Raw genomic sequence first — 16,546 nt, forward strand, 5'->3', positions numbered from 1 at the left:
GCAAATTAATTTAATGCCTCTGTCTGAAAAAGATGGCAAAGGGAGGCTTAAAATATATCTGGCTGCTCCGAAGCAGCACTTTTCTTTGTTCCTCGTCTCTGTCCAACTCTCTTTTCTGTCGCTGTGTATTAATGTCTCGAGTGTTTTCCCTTCCACTCATTTTTGCTCATGTAGCTCCATGCAAAACATACATTTTGACATGTGCATATTAGATGTGATTGGTCTTAAAGACACTGAACACAGAAAAGAGATTACAATTGAGAATAAAGACAGGTGCATAGAGTGGTTATTTTTTTTTAAAACCACTCTTCTTTTAGGTAAAACTTCAAAAGAACCTCTCGATGTGGCATCAACCAGTTTATCTCACCTTTCTGTTTTTTCTGTCCCACTTTAACCAGTCCATCTAACTGTTAGATGGACTGGTTATAGTGGGACAGAGAGGTTAGACTCTAACCTCTCTGTTCCACTATAACCAGTACAAGCTTCTCACAGACAGTCAGGACAACAATGGTGATTAAAAAGAAAGAATAAGTGTGCCAAACAGTAATGCCTGATTAAAATGTGCCACTAGCTAGGAGCTAGTTGTTAGCTAGCTAGCTGGTACTACTCTCCATTAGCACACACATTTCCATGAAGTGTTTCCATGTTTTCACAATCAGTTTTTTTTTTTTTAGCAATCTGAGTGTGCAGATCGCATAGAGCAAAACTGTGCATATTTCTCCTGAGAATAAGAAAACAGTTGGCAACAGATGAATGCAATTTCTGACACACCTGCAGAATGTGGCCTGGCTGAATGCTCATTGTTACAAACAGCTTTATAGCCTGAACGGCAGCAGAGAAAGATGCAGATCCACATTTACATCATTGAAAGGGGCGCTCTATGAGGTCATCGGAGGCGACGGAGATGCATTTTTTTTAATCACATTACATCGTGACCGGCTTCGACGCCACTCATGTGTTTCCACTTTAGCCGTGCTTGTGTTCCTCTTCATTATTCATTCAAACAGGGCTGCAGCAGCAGTGGCCAGCACTTGTAGCAAATGCCTTCCATGTGTCTCTAATTGCCTCAGTATTTAACACGAGGTGAAGTCATTAACACATATGGACACGGTGTCAGATGTGGAGCCAGGCAGACGTGGCTAACGGAGCTCCATCCACTCTGCTGAGGGCTCCTCAGTAGGGAAACACTACAACACAAGTTGTTATTTTTATTTTATTTTATTTTTTACAAAAAGCTCACAGTGTTTACCACTTACCATATATTTTTGACCTTTAATTGCTAAAAAAAAAAAAAAAAAAATCAAAATATTCAACGATACGATTAAATTATCATAATTTTTAAAACAGTATTATGCCACGGCCCTTAATACAATGATAATATTTTGACTGTTTATTCTCTTCCTGCAACAATAATAATAATTTACAGAATAATATATATTCATTCATTCATCCATCTTCTATACCCGCTTATATTCAGGGTCACGGGGGTCTGCTGGAGCCTATCCCAGCTGTCTTAGGGCGAAGGCAGGGTGACACCCTGGACAAGTCGCCAGTTCATCGCAGGGCCAGAATATTATATATATATAATATTCTGTGTGTGTGTATATATATATGTGTGTGTGTGTGTGTGTGTGTGTGTGTGTGTGTGTGTGTGTGTGTGTGTGTGTGTGCGTGCCCGTGTAAATACATATAGAAGAACAAACACAGTATTTAGTTAGGTCGTATCACTTAGTCCACTAAAAATGATGCTGTGCTTTTTTTCACATTAGCTGAGTAAACAGCGCTATCTGCTGGTCTTGCTAGTGCACTGCAAGTAGACGTGGACTGGACAGGCTTAAAAAGGTCAGTGAACAGTTCAACGCGCTAACTTCGAAGGAGGGGGGGATCTTTTTTTTGGAATAAGCTGTTGGGCAAATACACTAACAAATCAATCTTAAGAAATGTTTTCTGATATTTTATTTTATGATCACATGATCAATTATGACAGATTTTCTCCTGATGTACTGAAACAAAATCATCTTATTTTGGAGGATGTATAACAGTAATACAGCCTACTTGGCCTGTGGTTGTCACTTTGCTGAAAATAGTTCACGTGGGAGTTCAATGACACGGGCTCCAAAGACAGCAAATGCAATTTCATTTAAAGGGAAAACAAATCTTACTTGTGTAAGCTGGGCCTGCAGCAAGTGCAAAATCAGACTGCACAGGATCTTCGCATCTGGAATAAAACGTGCTTGGCAGAACAGCTTTGGTCACCCGTGTCAGATGAAAGATCTGTTTCGACTAGTTCAGAAAAGAGGTTAGAGAAGTATACGAACACAGAGAGTGCAGCCAAGGCAGGAACAGCAGTCTGTCGCCTTGGTTGGGAAACAGCATGACGGTGAGTTTCTACCAGGCGATGGAGAGAGCATCTGTGTCTGCCTGGGTTGTCTGGAGGTGAAGCCCGGCACCAACCTGCGTCAGAGGGCTTCCCCGTTCAGGTCTATCTAGCATCAGCACACTCTCAGAGTAAACACGCGAGGACACCCCGCAGCCAGGAGCCGGGCTGGCTTTGCAGACGTCACATTGAACATGTTGTGTGTGCAGCGTTTTGCTGTCATTGTGTTTAACGCAAGTGCAAGCGTCACTTTCTGCTGTTTACAGTTTGTTCTACTCAAACGTTGTACTGGACCACAAACACACACACACACACAAAAAAAAAAACACACAATTACTACACGCCACTGCATGGGGGACGTGACTCGTTCACACTGGAGTCAGCGTGAACTCAGTGAAATCAGCGGGATCCCAGCCTAACTTAATCCATTAGTTAAACCAAACACCTCGGATGATCATCCACCCCCAGACAATACGCACCTAGTACACGTTTCCCTTCCTGAGAGCTGCGCTTTCACTTTCCCAATGACAGTCTGAAGAGGCTCTTGTCACAACAAAGACACAAGTCCAGCTGGAACAAATCCAATCACCAACCGGTCTCGTGCTATCACCTCTGATCTGCCTGCCGTGTTGCTTAACTTGAGTAATGGGGCCCTAAGTGAGGGGATCATCATTCCCACCTGATGGCCGCGACAATAGAGCATGGATCGGGCTCCGTTGATCAGCCTGACGACCTTGTGAATTTGATCCCTTTTGTTTGGCTCCCTGATTGATTTGCGGATCATCTCGGGATCATCTTAACCTAAATCAATAGGCGCGTCGCGCAGATTTCGCTTTGCGCACTGACTCACTGTCCAAACAGAGAGGAGTAAAGAGAAAAGAACGGTGGAAACGCGCTAAATTAACAAGCGGCTACGGACAAAAACACAACGCAGCTCGACTTGCGTCACGGCTCGGCCCCGTTCGTTTGCTCTGCCGCGACTGGCCTCGCGCTGATAACAGGAGGACGCGTCGCGTTGAGGCTGAGGCGATGAAACATCATCTCGCAGAAATAAAACCACTGTCATAAAAAAAAATAAAAATAAAAAATAAAAATAAAAATCCGTTTGAGTTGAATGCGTCATTCATTTATTAATACATTTGACATAGCGTCAAAATAATCCACATAACAGTGTGCCTGTTTCGGACTGTTTCATCCAATCAACTGACATATTTTCCGCCATTCGTTTTACTGCCCAGTGGTTTCAGTGGTGAATGACCTTGTAATAGCTGAAGAAGAAACCCTGTAAACACGTCCAATTAATAATGTATCATCTATCCTTTATTTGTTTGTTAATGCGACTCTCGGATGCCCTTTGTGTGTTTCCTCCCTCCGTCATCATCATCACTGGCGGTCCAATCAGGGTGGGTGTGGGGGGGGTGCCGGGGGTCGCCCCTTATCACCGGGGATCCCACAGGTGCCGAGCCCAGTCCTGGCTCACTCTTAACAAACGGCGGCAACGATGACAGCGGGAGCTCTGCGCCTCTGCCTCGTCCTGGCGCTCCAGCTGCGGTGCGTCGCCGTGCCGCTGCAGGACGTGGAGGAGAGTGCGCGCCAGGCGGGTGCGGGTGCGGGTGCGGGTGTGGAGGCAGCCAAGGAGAAGATAAACGCGCTCTTCCACCTGAGGGATTTGCCCAGAGGGCCGCCGGTGGCTCCGCACAAGAAGGCGCCGCAGTTCATGCTGGATCTTTTTAATGTGGTTTCGGTGTCCGACAGCGTCGGGAGGAGCCAGAAGGAGATCTTGGACGGAAACATAGTGCGGAGCTTCGAAGATAAAGGTGCGTAAGGAGCGTAGTGGCGTTTTTGCGCTGGTTTTCGGTTTTTTATTTTTATTTTATTTTTATTTTTATTTTTATTTTTTTATTTATTTATTTTAATTTAATTTATTTTATTTTTTGGCACGCAAAATAATTTACGTGGAATAAGCAATTAAGTTACAAGATTGTTTCTCATTAACTTAAACCATAGTTTAGATAGATAGATAGATAGATAGATAGATAGATAGATAGATAGATAGATAGATAGATAGATAGATAGATAGACGTTGATACCAAAAATCATCTGTGTTCAATTAAATGCGATATTGTCGCGGAGATATTTCCGCAGATTGCGTAAAAGCTCACTGCGCGCCACGGTTGGAGACCATTTAAACATGTTGCAACCCTCCGTCAAACTTGTGCTTCACTTTTCCACTCAAACTATTCCTGGCGTTTCCTCCATCCTCAGGTCACCCTGGCGAGAGGTTCCACTTCTTCAACCTGTCCTCCTTCGGCAGGGAGGAGAAAATTATCAAAGCGGAGTTCCGCTGGTTCAGAAAGAAGCAGAAGTTCTACCTCGGCAAGTCTCACGTCCCCCATTTCTATAAGGTGAGGTTCCATGACGCGCGTTGTCAGAGCCGTTCTCATCTACATTCAAGGAAACCTACAGCGAGCAGCATCCAAACCATGGAAATAAAAACAACAACTTTATGTTTGTGTTGTGGGTGTCCAGGTGGATTTGTACGAAGTGCTGGACAGCAGAGTGAAGCCCTGGAGAGGAAACCTCATCACTTCCAGGCTGGTGCCTCTGTACACACAAGGATGGGAGGTCTTCAATGTCACTCAGGCGGTAATTTAAAAATATGTTCATGATCATATCAAGGCTGTAGAGTTTTAGTTTTGACAAAAAAAAAAAAATCCCACAAGTTTTTATCATGAGTTTTAAGTTTCCCTGATGCTCTTGTCAGGTGTCAAAGTGGATCCTCAACAGCCAGGAGAACAACGGCATCCTGGTGGTGACCACGCTGCCTTCCGGGAACTGGATGGAATCACTGATAGACACAAACACCTACCTAGTGATATTCTCGGACGATGGAGGGATGGAATCACAGAGCCAGCAATACCTCGGTAAGGCCACGTATATATTTCCATCTAAAATGGAAGGAAATATTTTTGTCAGCTCACTCGGACGAGCAAAGATTCGTCTTTTTGTTTTGTTTTAGTTAGCAGCGCTTAAATGTCGCCGATGCTGAAATGGCCCCAGTATGAAATTCATTATTTCTGTCTTTTTGTGGGGAAAATGTACAATTGTCTTCATGGTCACATGGCAGTTTGGAACTATGGGCATCCAGGGCAAAAAGTAGATGTTTTTGTAGCCATTAAGTTTGTGACTTTGAGAGGCAGTGGAGGATGCTAAAGGGGGAAAGTGAATGATGATGTTCCATCGAGTCACTTGCTGAACTTTGGATGTTTCCAACATTGCCATCTGTTACTTGTCTTTCCTTTCCTTCTATGGACTAGTTCTTTTTACCATCAACATCTGAGAGATTGAAAGATTGTAAATTACATCCCTACTTTTCGTGCACGTTGACTCACTTTACCTACCCTTTCAGCAGGTCAAGCCCAGCCTGCGGCGACTGCGCCTGAGCTTCACGATCATCCCAGCAGGAGGCGCCGTGCCTCCCAGAGGCTGTCCTCTAACGCCAAATCCCAGTCCTGCCAGCGGGTGCCGCTCTTCGTCGACTTTGACGAGATCGGCTGGTCCGGCTGGATCATCTCTCCCCGCGGCTACAACGCCTACCACTGCAGAGGCTCCTGCCCGTTCCCGCTGGGTGGGAACCTGAGGGCCACCAACCACGCCACCGTGCGCTCCATCATGCACGCGCTCAAGCTCTCCGCCGACGAGGTGTCCGCTCCCTGCTGTGTTCCTGACAGGCTGCAGTCCATCAGTCTGCTGTACTTCGACGACGAGGAGAACGTGGTGCTGAAGCAGTACGACGACATGGTGGCGCTCAGCTGTGGCTGCCACTGATTGGCCGTGCAGCTCCCGCACTTTGAAACACTCCTGCCTGAGTTGGCTGAAATGCTGTATTTCCTTGCATATGATTTAAATTATTATATTATTTTGTCGAGTAAAACAACTATTCCTCAACTGTTAACTGTGTGGAAATCTACTTTTGAAAACGTGTTGTTTTAGGATTTTGAATTTGTTACATGATGCAAAGTGGACACAGCGATTGGTCTAGAATAGACTAAAGTAGGGATGGAAATGCATGACTTTTGGAATAGTGAAGGATTCATATGTGGTTATTCTAGGATTATATGGGTTGTTAATGAAAATTGCATATTGCTACAAATCAAGCCCAGTTTGTCACAAACAACTGAGATATCTGACAGATAGCAAAATAGAAATAATATTAGCATTCCTTCTTCAAATGGTTAAACTTCCATCAAATGAAAAATGGTAAGGAAACACCTTAAATTACTTAAATATTCATTGTTTATGAAGCTCTAAAATCATATAAGCTATAAATAGTCATGTAATAGCCTTGGACCAGGGTTATAAAGTTCATATAAGTATAACTAAAACATTTCTATGGCACACAGTAAGAAAACAGCAGGTAGAACAACAGAGCTAAAGAACACTGAAAATAGAATGTGACAAACTAAGGTACAACTGATTGTGATGTAGTAGCTTCATCTGAGGGTAATTAATGTGGTTATGGGTTTATTCTTAACATTTTCAATCTTTCCACTGATTCCCGTGCACTGTTTAATTATTCTAAAGCGAAATATATTTATTATAATTGAATATTTTTTGTGTTACAAATAACATATATGACATCTTACAACTGTATGAAAGTATTTTTAAGAACTGATGGCTAACACAATAAAATATGTCTCTGTGGACCAATATATGTCTGTAACAACAGCTCTTTTTTATTGGAATGGATAACAGACACAACACACTTGTCTTTTTAATCCTTGTTTTTTTTTTTTTTTAATGCAATGCAACAAGCTTGCTGAAACAAGTCCTCCTTCCTCTCCATCCTGTGCTTGCACATTAAATGCAAAAATGCAAATTCAAGCTTTTAGGTGGTATAAAGACATTTTTTGGTGTAACTGCAACTTCAGGTTCAGCATGCAACATCTTCTGAAATTCTGTTGCTCTGAAGATCAGCTGAAATCAACTAAAATCCATATAAATCAGGCAATTGCTTTAGGTATCTCAAACCAACTGCAAAACAAACAGGTAAAAAAAGAAATGTCAAGGAAACAAAGTATTTTATAGTAAACAGAGAAAAAAGTCACAATACCTGAAAAGCAGAGGAGACCACAGTGCCCCTATTGTCAGCAAAACGTGAGCCTTTACAATAAATAATCCACATTTACAATCAAGCCTTCCTGCTCTGTGAATATTTAAATAAATCATGTCCGTGGATCATCCTTGTCCCGTCCATGTTCATCAAAAATGCACATTATATTACACAATAAGTTAACTATAGATTAATTTACAAAGGTGTTATCTGTTTTCATTTTTACACTCATCATAAAACTGAGGTTTAGGTTTAAAAAAAAACAAAAAAATTACTTCTGAGTGCATTAAGGCACCAACCTTCATTTCACAATATGCTTGCAGCCATGTCAATTGCATTTTGGGGTAAAAACAAAAAAAAAAATGTTCATGAAGTGAATGTTTTATTGAAAACACATGTGGGATGATGGGGTTTAAAACCTGCAGCCTCCTACTGGTGCATTTAGCCACCTATAGCTGGTGCTTTGTTGCACCTTCCATTTAGACAAAAACAAAAGCATCCACTAGGTGGGCTCAGTGAGCCGAGCTAACACCTGACAGCCAGCGTTCTCACAAACAGGGAGACTACCAGGGTGGTTTTAAAGGCCCTCTGGGCATCACAAATGACTTAAACACGTTCTTAAATGAAGGACTAGCAAAAGCAGTAGTGGCAGGTTAAGAACTGGTTATTGATAGAAATGTGAATTTTGTTCCTAAACATGTAAGTGATCCCTGGAATGCAACGAACACACCAATTCAATAGAAAAGAACAGTAAAGGGGAACATTTTCACTTCCAGACCTTGTGGATTTTTTTTTATCTCTTAACTTGGACAGTCCAACTCCTCAGTGCCAAGAAACTCACCCAACATGTAATCATGTTGAGCAAACACAGGCTCTAAATATGGGTGCATCTGTTCTTCTGGTGCTATGTGCTTGGCCTGGATAGTGGCATTCTGAGCCATTGGGGAGAGAGGCACCGGGACAAAGCTGCGGTAAACAACCATGGGTGGTGTCAGAACCTCCAAGGGAGGTGCTTGAGCGATTGTACCCTCTGGTGGCTGTACTGGCAACTGCACATAAGTCCCCGTTTCGGGATCGAAGAAAGTCTTAGTTTTGATCTGTATCGGCATGTCAACGAAGAAGTATTGCCCAGAGTCTGGATCTTGGAGGAGCTTGCGCTGGGTCATCGGAAAGGACTGTGTGACGAGGGCATGCTCGATACTGGACTGGCCCGAAAGCTGGCTGGTTTGACTCGACTGACGGGATAAGGCAGAGGAAAGAGGTACATCAACACTGTAGGCATCAATGCTGTGACTCCTCTTTACGATGTTGTCCCTGTTTGCTTTGTCTCTGGATCGGCCTCTCTGCTGGAACTCATTCATAATGGATTTTTCTATGCGCTGACTCCTCGGCTCCAGCCTCTCACTGACTGACGAATCAGTGCTAGGTCTCCTCTCCGCTCTACCTTCCAGGTATCTGTCAATGCTTTGAGATCGGAGCAGGTTCTTGTCCGAAGTGCGTTGCTCGTTGATGCGAGCTTTATACACGGGCACATTACTGATAATCCTGTCACTACTGTAGTGTCTTGGTTCTGGTTTGCTTCGACTACGTTTGTCAATGCTGCGGCCTTGCCTATCTGTTTCTTTGGCAGGTAGAGAGTCATGATTTGGAATAATGCTTTCCACCAAATTTTTACCTCTTCTCTCAAAGCGATCTGCCCGATCATGATGTTTAGCACAACTTTCACCGCGTTGATGACCGTTTTCCTTCTTTTCTCTGTTGACATCTTTGTCGCTTTTGCTGGCAGTCTTGGATTTGTCACTTTTATGTCTTTCAGGTTTCTGTTTGCTTTGAGATGATTTGTGAGTGCTCTTTTGGGCCTCTTTCTTAATCCTTCTGTTTGTCAGTTTTATGGCTTTCAAAACAGCATTTTCAGATTTAGGTAGAACAGTTGGTGGTTTAGGCAAAACTGGTTGGCTTTCGGTGCCACTACATGTGGAACCAGACCATTCACTTTGGACTTTTGAAAGGTGTTGCTCCTCTGCCACACTCACATTCATTCCCTGTTCATCAATGTCAGTGCTAACTCTGAGACTCTCCACACCTTCAGAGGAAACACTCCTCCCCGAGAGTTGGTCATCCTCTTGTGGGACAGTTAGAAATTCCCCAAACTGAGGTTTCTTCAGAGTTTCCCTCTCATTATTTAAATTGGAAGAGTGCAGTTGAGGAGGTGGACTATGTCGGATTCTTATAGAATTTTCAGATATCTCTTCATTAATGCTGAAACCAGGTTGTTGGCTTACAGAGAGCTCAGCATTTTTCTTGCCTTGATGTGACTCCTCTCCCACTTTCTCTGAAATACTCCCTCTTGGTGACCAGGGTTGAATGGTCTTCTTCACCTTGGCACTAAAAGTGTTGTCTTTAACTTTGAATAGGGCAGGTATCCCCAAAGGCGGTGACAAAGTATTGGTGGGCGACACTGGTGTCTGGTCAAGATCATCAATGAGCAAACGTTGATCTGTAGTTGTGCTAAGACTCTCTTTGTCTTCCTCATATGGTACTTCTTTCTCTTTTTGAGGCCTTTTTGTATCTGACTTGTCCTCATGATCACCTAAAGAGTAGTATTGCACTTTAGCTCTGTCAACGTCCCTCTTGGTGCTCTGTAACACCTTGCACATTTGCTCATCCACCTCCTCCACGATTAAGTTTTCCAGGGAGTGGTAGACGTTTGACTCGCACTCAGTATTCCTTTGCAGTGCACTTTCCACTGAGAAGTAGGATGACTTGGAGGACAAACTGGCTTGGTCAGGTGGACTCACACTATTCACCAATGACAGGGGTGAGATTACATTCCTGGTTTCACTGACTGCCTCCAAGTCAAGATTTGTGTCCTCAGCTTTTTTGTCAGCCTCTTGTAAGTTTTTAGTTCTGTCTGCATTGAAATGATTGGGGTTTAATGGAACAGTCTGTTTCCTCTCTGCTGTCCTGTCAGGACAGTTTTCAAATGTAGGCTCCAGTACAGGACTTACGCTTGGTTGTAGGTCAGGTTTCTTATTTTCATTCCGTATAAATTCCTCAGAATGCAACTCATCATCAGAGTGCAGGCTTTTCGGAGGTATAACTGTCTCACACGAGTCACATTCAGGCATAAAATCTGATCTTGTGTCCATGTTTGGCTTTTCTCTATCACATCTGTCCCGAAGTTGACTCTGAGTACATCCTCTGGTGGGCATCTCATTGTCAGTTTCCAGTCTTGCTGCACCCATACAATTCAACTCTTGGGGCTGCACTTCACAGTTACCGTTCGTCCGCTCTTTGCTCAACATATTCTTCTCTTCTGCAACCTTTGAACTCTCTGCCTTCTTCAAAACACTTGCATCTTTTCTGTTTCCTGCCTTTTTGCCCCGAGGAGGGACAGGAGGAGTACCTATGTTCTTGCTTTCATTTTGCTCAGATGCATGCCTTGAATCATTTTCTTCAGAGTCATAGCTCGATTGATTAGTTACTTTTTCATTAGGTTGTTTAGCTTTGAGTTTCGGGTTTGTATTTCGGTCACTGCCAGGTCCAGGTTCAGCTTGTGACAGGATTTGCCTCATGTGATTATGATCTCTCAAATCGCCAAACCTCTCTTTCCAATCATCTTTTAGCAACAAAGTGCTGCCATTCTGTCTTTCCTCGTTGCCTGTTATTAAAGTGTTTGAAGGACTTTTCTGTTGCTCTATCATCGCTGTGTCAGTTTCTTCATGAGAGCTACTAACTCCAACAGGTTTGGCATCCAGCTCTGTCCACTGTTTGTTCCTCTTTTCCCTGTCTGAAATGATCTCTTCAAGCGCCATTTTAGCTTTGTCATAATTATCATTGAAAAGTGCTTTGTTTACTCTGACATTATTATCTAATTTTGTAAAATGATCCTGCCTGCCTCCCTCTGTGTGTAAAAATAACTCCCTCTTAGCCTGTGTGTTTCCCCTCATCGACAGCATACCCTTTTTGATATTTTTCAGCTCCTTTGAGATTAAATCATTCTTGGCCCTTGCTTCCTCGTCGATGTTAAATGCAGCAAATTTCTTCAACTCATTATCCGTTACATGCTCTCCAAGTCTTGCCATCTCCAACTCTTTCAAAGCGTGCAAATCTTGAATGATATGCTCACTATCTTTCATTTCTCTGAGTGACATTCTCTCTTCATCCCGCATCATTTTCATGTTCACTTTTGGGTCAACTTTCCTAAATTCCTCATCCTCCTTATCATCTACAACTGAATATCTTTGAGATTTTATATAGTTATTTTGTTTGGCTGAGAATGCATGTTTGACTTTGTTCAATTTGGGAGCAGAATTGGACGCACTTTGAGGTAAATCGGGCTTTGCATCACTTAAATCGCCATTAGTTAGTTTGTCAAGTGGGACTAAAATATCAGGTTTTACAAAAGTTCTCTTGGGAACAGGTGGCGGTTCCTTCTTGTTCTTACTATTTTTGCCTGCTAATCCTGTGTCATTTCTAATCTGACTTGAGATATCATCAGTTTCTGTTGTTAAATGCTCCATATTCCCACGTAACGTTTCTTTTGAATAGGCAGCCTTCTTGTCGATTTCACTCCCTCCATCCGAAGCTTCCACGTCTGTCACTGACTTGCTGGATTTCTCTGGCAGGCTTGTAGAAAGCGCTTTACTTTTGACTGCACTTATCGCTTCCTTTGCTGCCCTGATGACATCCATTGCCCTGATCACTTGCCCATTATTCTCGTTTTTGCTGAAACTTTTGAGATGTCCCTCAATGTATTCCTCTTTTGTGTCTTGCTCATGTTGCTTTTCTTTGTCTGCTATGACTGTTTGTACTTTCCCTGCTGGTAGACTTGATGATGGTCCTTCTGGGCTGAGTGAAACCCCAGGTGAAAAGTTTTTGTTGATGCCAGATGACGTTGTTGGAGAAAGCGTTGTGTGTGTTGTTGGTGTTTTATGGGTGGCTTCATTGTTTGTCCGTGAAAGTTCATTGTTCTCAGCTGACTGGACTGGATTTACTGATCCAGCAGTGCTCACAGGGATTTGAACATAATTTGGGTCACCGTCAAGTGGACTTGCTTTTTTGTACAAATTCAGGGATGGGTAATTCTTCTTTTTAACCACGGGACTCTTGATCCTTTTTCGTCGTATGTATGGGGACATTGCACTCTGTTCAACAACAACATCTCTTTTAGAGTGCAGCAGATTTGATAGCAAATAATCATCTGACAGAGGCCTATCAGAGTAATCCTTAATAAGGCTAACAGTTGGGGTGTTCTTGGATTCAAAACCAGGACTATGAACCCCCTGGCCATCATTTAAAATTGCAGGAGTGCTGAGGCCAGATGCACTCCCTTCTGAGCCAGCTTGCTGTAATTTCAGATGCTCTGGCTGTGGGGACTGAGTCACACTTCCGGGCACTTCTGAGGTTTTAAATTTAGGTGGGCTGTATCGACTTTTCACCCTTTTTCTGTTATCCTTGAGGTTAAAGAGGATGCTAGATGCAAGTGATTTATAACCGTCACGTTTGAGTGAAGGTTCAGGGGTCTGTTTGGCTTCAGAGTGTGGTCTCAGGGAAAGGTCCAGGGTGGAAGGAGAAAGGACACCTTGAAGGATTTCAGATGTTTCTGTTGGCTGTCTAGATGGTATCACAGGAGTCATCAGCTGGCAAATGCTGAAGGGCGTGGATGCCAAAGAGCTGACCTCATCGATGGCCTTCACATCAACAGATCTGACTTCCTGTGTGATCAACATTAGACTTTCATCTACAGTTTTTAAAGCACTCTCCTGAGTTACTACACCAGGTTGGTTGACTGGTATGACGCTTCTGGCCCTGGACCTGTTGCGCCTCCAGGGGGCAGAACTACCATCTCCTCCATCTGACGAGCACCTCTTCTCAGTCGGCGTCACTGAGGGCTTTGGCAGGACTGGTGGAGGAGAGGGAGGTTTTGGTTTTGGAGCAGTGGGAGGAGGGGGCCCAGCTGCCACTTTATGATATGACTGGGTCTCGTCTGTGCACAATGTCTCCTTTCTGTGTGCCTCTGCGAGTTCCTTATAAAATGGCATGTCGTACCATTTGGGGATATCGTCTATGGGAAGGACTGAGTCCTTCTGGCCAAATCGGAAATCTGCCCAAGCCTGAAAAGGACTAAATTCGCTGTGGAGGAAAAAGTTTTTAATGTTCAGTTTCCTTATTTTTACAGCAGATTTCCCATTTTTTGTCTTTGACGACTTTCTCGACGGAGGTTCAATGTCTTTGAGATTACTGTGGTAATCTGAGGAGAACTCTGACAGCTCTCTTTGGATGCTGCGGAGAGCAGACTTGTCCCACGATTCCCCCTTAAAGTCTGTTGTAGCTCCATTCTTGATGAACATCCCCTCACTGCTTTCCTCTGTGGCACTTAAAGCCTTGAGGAACGAAGACATGTGCGACATGCTCTTCTGATGCTGTGCATAACTCTTGTCAGATTTGCTTTGCCCCTGCTTTTTTGACTCCTTGCGATTAGCCCTTTTGAGAGGGTCACCAGCCAGGGGTTTGTGGCAGCTGAAGGGGGAGTATCCATACAAGAACTCATCGTTGTACACTGCGTCGTCTCCAACGCACAGACTTCGAAAAGCTCTGTCAGTAAGAGTGCTGACCTCTCGGTCAGTCTCGTCCATGAACAAGTCAGTGAAGCCGTTGGGGAAGCGATGGTGGAGCATGCTTCCCATCCGGTGGCTCATGTGTCGCTTTTCCACACAACTCATGGTGTCGACAGTTCCCTTTTAGCCTCAAGCATCACCTGGCTGACTCATCCAAAGTGATGTTGCAGAGTCTTTGGTTTTCTCCCAGCTCAATTGAGTATTCCAGCGATGACACGATGTGTGTACTTTCTAGAAATAGGACAATGATTTCAATCAATCAGTGTTTAAAAAACGTGGTTCTGAGCAGTATCACACACTGTACAACTTTACATGGCAGTGATATTACTTAGAATTAAACTGAAAAAATTGTAGTCAACACCCAGTCAATCATAAATCTTAACGTTACTTAACGTTACATGATTTCCACAGCCAATCAAATTCCTATTAGTTGTTACTTAAATAAAATAGGCAACTATTCTAAAGCCTTTTTGTAACGACTACTTCATAGTAAACATTTTAGAATAAATGTTCAATAATCAGAATTGACCAAATAACGCCCTATGAACGTGGGTTGAGCCAATCAGTCCTCCATTGCTATGTGCAACCGGCATGATAAAAGGCACAAAAAAGATACAACGAAGAAGAAAAGGACAACTACTAGCCTAGCAGCTGTTCAAGAGATTTATTTACTGAGCAGTGGCAAGAAAGATTGCAAGAAGATTTTCCCTACTTCCTTTTGCAACTGTTTAGTTGAACACAACACTGGCCTCCCTACACCAAGACAAAAGCCTCAAAACTGCATCGCTACAAGCTTAGCAATACAAATCTGATTGACCTGCTTGTATGTGATAGCTCGAAGTCTTAACCAATCAACTTGCAAGTTTAGCTATCCCTATTGAAACACTTTGCATGCATTCAGGCAAAAAAAAATAATTGTAAACTGACTATTTGACCTTTGTCTGGAAGGCACGTGATGGCCTTCAGCCCTGCTGCTGTGTGCAGACAGTAGCGAAACACTTCATACCATGTGTTTGGCTATTTTAAGTGCTGCATCATGCCTTTGGCTGTGAGCACAAACATAAGAACTTTCCCTAGTTCATTTACAGATCTCAAGCTCTCACATTAAGGCAAAAATACATCTACATATTTTCTGTTTTTCTCCTTAGATTTGTTTCTTGGGAACAAAGCCACGTCAGTTTTAAATCAAACACGTGTTTGCTGGTTAAATTCTACAGGCTACAGAAAAACAGATTTATGCCGCTGAGTGAGGAAATGTGTATAGATCATCACATCCCTGGTGCGGCACCTCAGCAGCAGCTGCTCTACTGTAGCTTACTTTAGCTATCTGGGTGAGGTCTTAGAATAGCTCATTAACCCATTTATAAATCCTGACCTGAAAGCCATGAGCAAACAACTCACCTCTTCACCCAAAATTGTGGCCTTATAAAGGGTGAGGATCATATGCTGATGTAAGCCCTTGAAAAACAGGAAAATACACAGTCATTTTATGATAATTAGTGTATCGCCGACCTAAAAACAACACGTTGAATGGAGGAACCTATTGACTTCTGACCACTGTATCTTGAGTTCACCTTCCAAAATATTTTGGTTGCCAGCAAGTCTCATACCAAGTATCAGTTAGCAACCACGGTACTTTCCATGGCTTCCTTTGCATAGTTATAAAACAATATAAGCCCAATTAACTCTACGGATTATCAACAGATTAAATATGGTTTCATACATCATGTTTTACACTTGCATACATTTTAAGGATAAATATGTCACAATGTGTAAAAAAAAAAAAAAAAAAAGGAAGAAGATGAGATTATGGTGATCTTGTGTAAAAGGACTTCTGAAATTCTAATGTGATTCATAGTTTTACAATATTTCCATTGTTCCTCAATAGTTTTTTTTTTTCCCAGTGAAACACACAGTTCTCTCACCTTAGTCTTGGCTCTTTCATGTTGGATGCAAATGCCAAAACCAGACAAAAATCCTCAATGTAGAAACAATGAATCCTCAGTAGAATCCCCTGCTGAGAAGAACTTCTGGTTAGCAGTTATTGTGTTTGTGGAGGAGGAAAAAAAAATTAATTCTTAATCCAAAAGAACAAAGGAAACTCACCAAAGTGAGTCGAGCCCTAGAGCCATGTTCAAATGAGCTTGTGTAGCCGGGGTCCAGGAAGCAAGTTTAGCGACCACCAAAATAGACACAGAAGTCAGTGTGGCCAAACTGAGCAGCAACACAGCTAGCTAGCTAGCTAGCTAACATTGGAATAAGTGTTGGGTGTCAAGTGGCAGGGCGAGACAGGCCAGCAGGATGAAATGGACACTGTCATTGGTTATTTTTGTAACTAAGCAGGAAGGGTTGATAGGCTCCCACAGGGACTCTCTCCTTATTGGCCGACAACTTCCAAAAGATGGCATGGCTTTGTGTCCAAGTGAGAGATTGCCT

At 43.0% G+C, this 16,546-nt stretch overlaps 1 protein-coding gene across 2 annotated transcripts; it reads left to right on the forward strand.

Annotated features, from left to right (window-relative positions):
• Positions 1-3,599: 3,599 nt before the first annotated feature.
• On the forward strand, positions 3,600-7,087 carry LOC142893802 (bone morphogenetic protein 2). Of its 2 annotated transcripts, none has more exons than XM_076034705.1 (5): positions 3,600-4,194; positions 4,643-4,782; positions 4,907-5,023; positions 5,142-5,301; positions 5,790-7,087. In XM_076034705.1, the coding sequence occupies exons 1-5, from the start codon at positions 3,879-3,881 to the stop codon at positions 6,203-6,205; spliced, it is 1,149 nt and encodes a 382-aa protein (XP_075890820.1). In that variant the 5' UTR covers positions 3,600-3,878; the 3' UTR covers positions 6,206-7,087. The 2 variants fall into 2 exon arrangements, with proteins under 2 accessions (XP_075890820.1, XP_075890819.1); XM_076034704.1 differs by having other exon boundaries at positions 3,606-4,194; positions 5,787-7,087.
• Positions 7,088-16,546: the final 9,459 nt, after the last annotated feature.

This window comes from Nelusetta ayraudi, unplaced genomic scaffold, assembly GCF_046127955.1.
Source record: "Nelusetta ayraudi isolate G7.1 ecotype Tasmania unplaced genomic scaffold, CSIRO-AGI_Nayr_v1 ptg000042l, whole genome shotgun sequence".
NCBI classification, from domain to species: domain Eukaryota; kingdom Metazoa; phylum Chordata; class Actinopteri; order Tetraodontiformes; family Monacanthidae; genus Nelusetta; species Nelusetta ayraudi.

Bases quoted from the DNA above. Each gene is read 5' to 3' on its own strand.
- LOC142893802 (XM_076034704.1), top strand. From the start codon at position 3,879: ATGACAGCGGGAGCTCTGCGCCTCTGCCTCGTCCTGGCGCTCCAGCTG. The intron at 4,783-4,906 runs GTGAGGTTCCAT...GTGGGTGTCCAG, and splicing joins ACGTCCCCCATTTCTATAAG to GTGGATTTGTACGAAGTGCT. The intron at 5,024-5,141 runs GTAATTTAAAAA...TGCTCTTGTCAG, and splicing joins TCTTCAATGTCACTCAGGCG to GTGTCAAAGTGGATCCTCAA.